Source organism: Papaver somniferum, unplaced genomic scaffold (genome assembly GCF_003573695.1).
Source record: "Papaver somniferum cultivar HN1 unplaced genomic scaffold, ASM357369v1 unplaced-scaffold_24, whole genome shotgun sequence".
NCBI classification, from domain to species: domain Eukaryota; kingdom Viridiplantae; phylum Streptophyta; class Magnoliopsida; order Ranunculales; family Papaveraceae; genus Papaver; species Papaver somniferum.
In genome coordinates, this window is record NW_020634374.1 from 506,081 (window position 1) to 509,384 (window position 3,304).

General features: G+C 36.7%; 1 protein-coding gene across 1 annotated transcript; it reads left to right on the forward strand.

Moving 5' to 3' along the window:
• The first annotated feature begins 465 nt into the window (after positions 1-465).
• Positions 466-2,312, forward strand: LOC113340839. Its single transcript, XM_026585900.1, has 2 exons — positions 466-678; positions 1,344-2,312. The coding sequence occupies exons 1-2, from the start codon at positions 466-468 to the stop codon at positions 2,061-2,063; spliced, it is 933 nt and encodes a 310-aa protein (XP_026441685.1). The 3' UTR covers positions 2,064-2,312.
• Positions 2,313-3,304: the final 992 nt, after the last annotated feature.

Genomic DNA, 3,304 nt, shown 5'->3' on the forward strand with positions numbered 1-3,304 from the left:
CTGTTAGATACTTAATTTTTTTATTAATCTTATAAATTTAGCATACTGACCCAAGTCAGCACTGACAAAAAATATTATCGTGGCGAAATTATTAATGACTTACTAATTTATCGCAGATTAATTTAACGAAGTTTTGTTGTAGATTTCCCTAGTTTGTTAATTTTTTGGTGAATTTATGTTTCCTTTTTTTTTTAATCCAAAAAGGTTAAGTTTTATTGAGAAGAGACAAAGTATCAACTTGGGCCAGAGTGCCAAGCCCAATTAGTCAATAACTTACGCCGCCTCCCAATTCTAAACAAAGTCTATGAAACCAGTTTATATATAGAACATTAGAACCCCATTGATCCCTACAATATACTTTTTTGTGTTTGCAAATGCATCCAGAATTGCAAGCTGTCTGATCACCCAATCTTAACATTGGGTTGAGCATTTTACACATCTAAAACGACTAGTCGAATGTGAGAAATGGAAGGAAAATGTCAGGAAAAAGAGGCGTTCATTATGGAAGCTAGTGTCTTGCTGCGAATGGACGGCTATGAAAACTACAAACAAAGAGATAACAAAATGGTCCAGGCTTGTTCACATGCAGCACTCTTTTGTTGCGTCTTTCACATCGGCAGCTTCGAGTTGTATCTGCATCCTACGTCCCTGTTTCCTATAGCTAATTCCAAACGAAACGTGAATTCCACAGGCACACCATGACCACGACGGACATAAATATCTTTCAAACATCTAGAGAACACGGACTGGAATGTCTGGAACGAGTTAATGACGTTCGAATTTTCAAATTCAAGTGGACGAATACGACCTCCACTTTCCTTGTGATTGTGATTTGAAGATAAGAAGAGATTTAACCTCCATTATTCGAAATTATTTTACCTTTAATGAAAATAAGATAAAATCTGACGTGATATCTTCTATTTTTCTAACATAAATTTCATTATCGGCAATCCTTAGCAACAAAGACTTATATCGAGCGAGAATATTTCTTTATTAGAGAAAATGGACCGGTAATAATACTGGTTTAGATAGAGGGTATTCGGAACTCGGCAGCAAGTTTCACAAGATAGTGGCTGTCAAATACCTTCATAAATAATTTCTAAACATATTCTGTGGTCCATAAATTTGCTTAACAGCGGCATTGCAAACGGTAATTAAACAATTTTTTCAATTTAACAAGTATTTTAGTGGTTTTCTCAGCTAACCACACTCTATGGACGTGTCTCTGTGGATGGATGGAGAATACAATATACGTTCAACAAATAGGAGGCAATTGGCAGGCACTTTCTCAGAAAACCAGTAAGGTCATTTTGGTCATCGAATTCTAACACAAACCCTTTTAGTTAACCCACCTTAACGCTCATCATCGTATTACCCACTTTACTACTCTCATCACCGTCACAACAATCCAAGAAAACTCGGGTTTATCACTTTTCACTCACGTTAAATGCGAGTCAACAAAATTAAATTTCCACCGGTTTCCTATTCGCCTTCCTCATCCCCTACTAGACACAAAGCCTCTTGGTCAACCTGATATAGACGGTGAAAGCGAAAAAAGCGAACCTAGATCCACGTGGACAATCTTATCCTTTTCCTTAATTTTACCTTTTGTTCCTCCCCATAAATCCTCCTCCTTTTCCTCCTCATTTATTCATCTTCATCTTTACCAAATTCTGAATCTCACTCTCTGCAAATCCAAAATCTCAGTTTTAATGGCGACATCTGCAATTTCATTCCGTCCAGTAATCAAAGCTTCTTCATTAGGCAATGGAAAAGCTGATTTGAGCAAACAAAGGACTCAAGCTTCTCCACCTTCATCAGCTAATTGGTGGACACCAATTTTTGGTTGGAAACAAGAAACTGATTATATCGAGAATTCCTCATCATCAAAACCTTCTGGTTCTGGATCTGCTAATAAATTCATGCCTGGTTGTTTTACTGAAGAGAAAGCTAAACAACTTCGTATCAAAGCAATGGAATCTGCTAATTTTCATGATATTATGTATCATTCTGCTATTGCTTCTCGTCTTGCTTCTGATGTTCCCATCCGTAATGATCTCTAGCTTTACGTTCCTCTCCAAATCATCCGGTATAATTCCGGCGCCGGGTTGTTTTAGTTAACGGCGAATTTTAGGGTTTTTTTTTAGGTTTTTATTTTCTGTTTGAAATGTATGAATCAAATCAATCAAAATCCGTCGACTTTACCACTATTTTGATGTTCTTTCTTGTTTGTTTTCAATTTGGATTTCAACATCATCATGTTTTGTACATAAATAAGAAACATTGATATTAAATCATTTTCCACCATTAGATGATGTATGTATTACATTTTTTTTCATGATTTCATCATTTTTATCATAGATCTGATTTGTTCTTTAGCTGTAAAATTAAAATATCTAACCAAATATCAAGGTTCCTGTAGCTATAAAATATCTACCCAACCAGATCCAACGGGTACTGTAAAGTGTAGAGCTTTTCTAACGTATTTTTAGGAATTTTGATGAGGACATCTTACTGACCGGTCTAATCTTGATCGTCATCTTAAGAACCGGTTTTGGATTATTAACGCATATTTTTTTGTCAGATATTATCCTTTTTTGAGAAAAAGAATTCAAGTCTTATCTGATTTTTAGCCGTTGGATGTGGTGCCATACGGATATTCGTCATCCGGAAAGATGGTGGTGTAATTCAAATTTGTCATCTTGAATCTGATCCTAGTTACTGGATGCTGACTGGAAAAATATCTTTTACCAACGACAAAAATCTACCGTCCCTGTTATCTCTGCTTTTTGACTGACCGTTTTTTTATATCTCCGGTAGATAACATTGGGTTGCACTGGTTGAAGCTAAATATTGACGCCTAGCCACTATGCTTAGGGTGCTGTTTACGTGAAAGAAGCTGAAGGCCTTCTCGCAAACTTCTGCAAATATGTTTGCTCAAACATCAGAGTACAGGGTGGTATGAGAAGTTCTACAGGGTCATCCCTTAGGAGCACATCACCAGATTACACATAGAAAGCGATTACACCATGGGGGGAGATGAAACTATCTTGGTCCTGGACTACTTACTGCTTACTTGCTTAGTATTCTTAAGCTAACATTGATAATTGGCACAGTTCTTTGGGTGCCAATATAGGAAGTGAATGCTGTTTTTGTGGAACACAGACACCGCTGTAAGTTGGCTTACTGAGCCATTTGCATGCAGTAATCAACATGTGCACGATGATCTACGTGAGAAAGTTTCTTCCCCTTCCGCCAAACATCCGTAGTTTAACAACATTAAAGCAAAATAATGGAGATTTAG

Coding starts and splice junctions, on each gene's coding strand:
- LOC113340839 (XM_026585900.1), top strand. CDS start 466: ATGGAAGGAAAATGTCAGGAAAAAGAGGCGTTCATTATGGAAGCTAGT. Junction 679..1,343: donor TAGCTAATTCCAAACGAAAC/GTGAATTCCACA, acceptor AAACCCTTTTAG/TTAACCCACCTTAACGCTCA.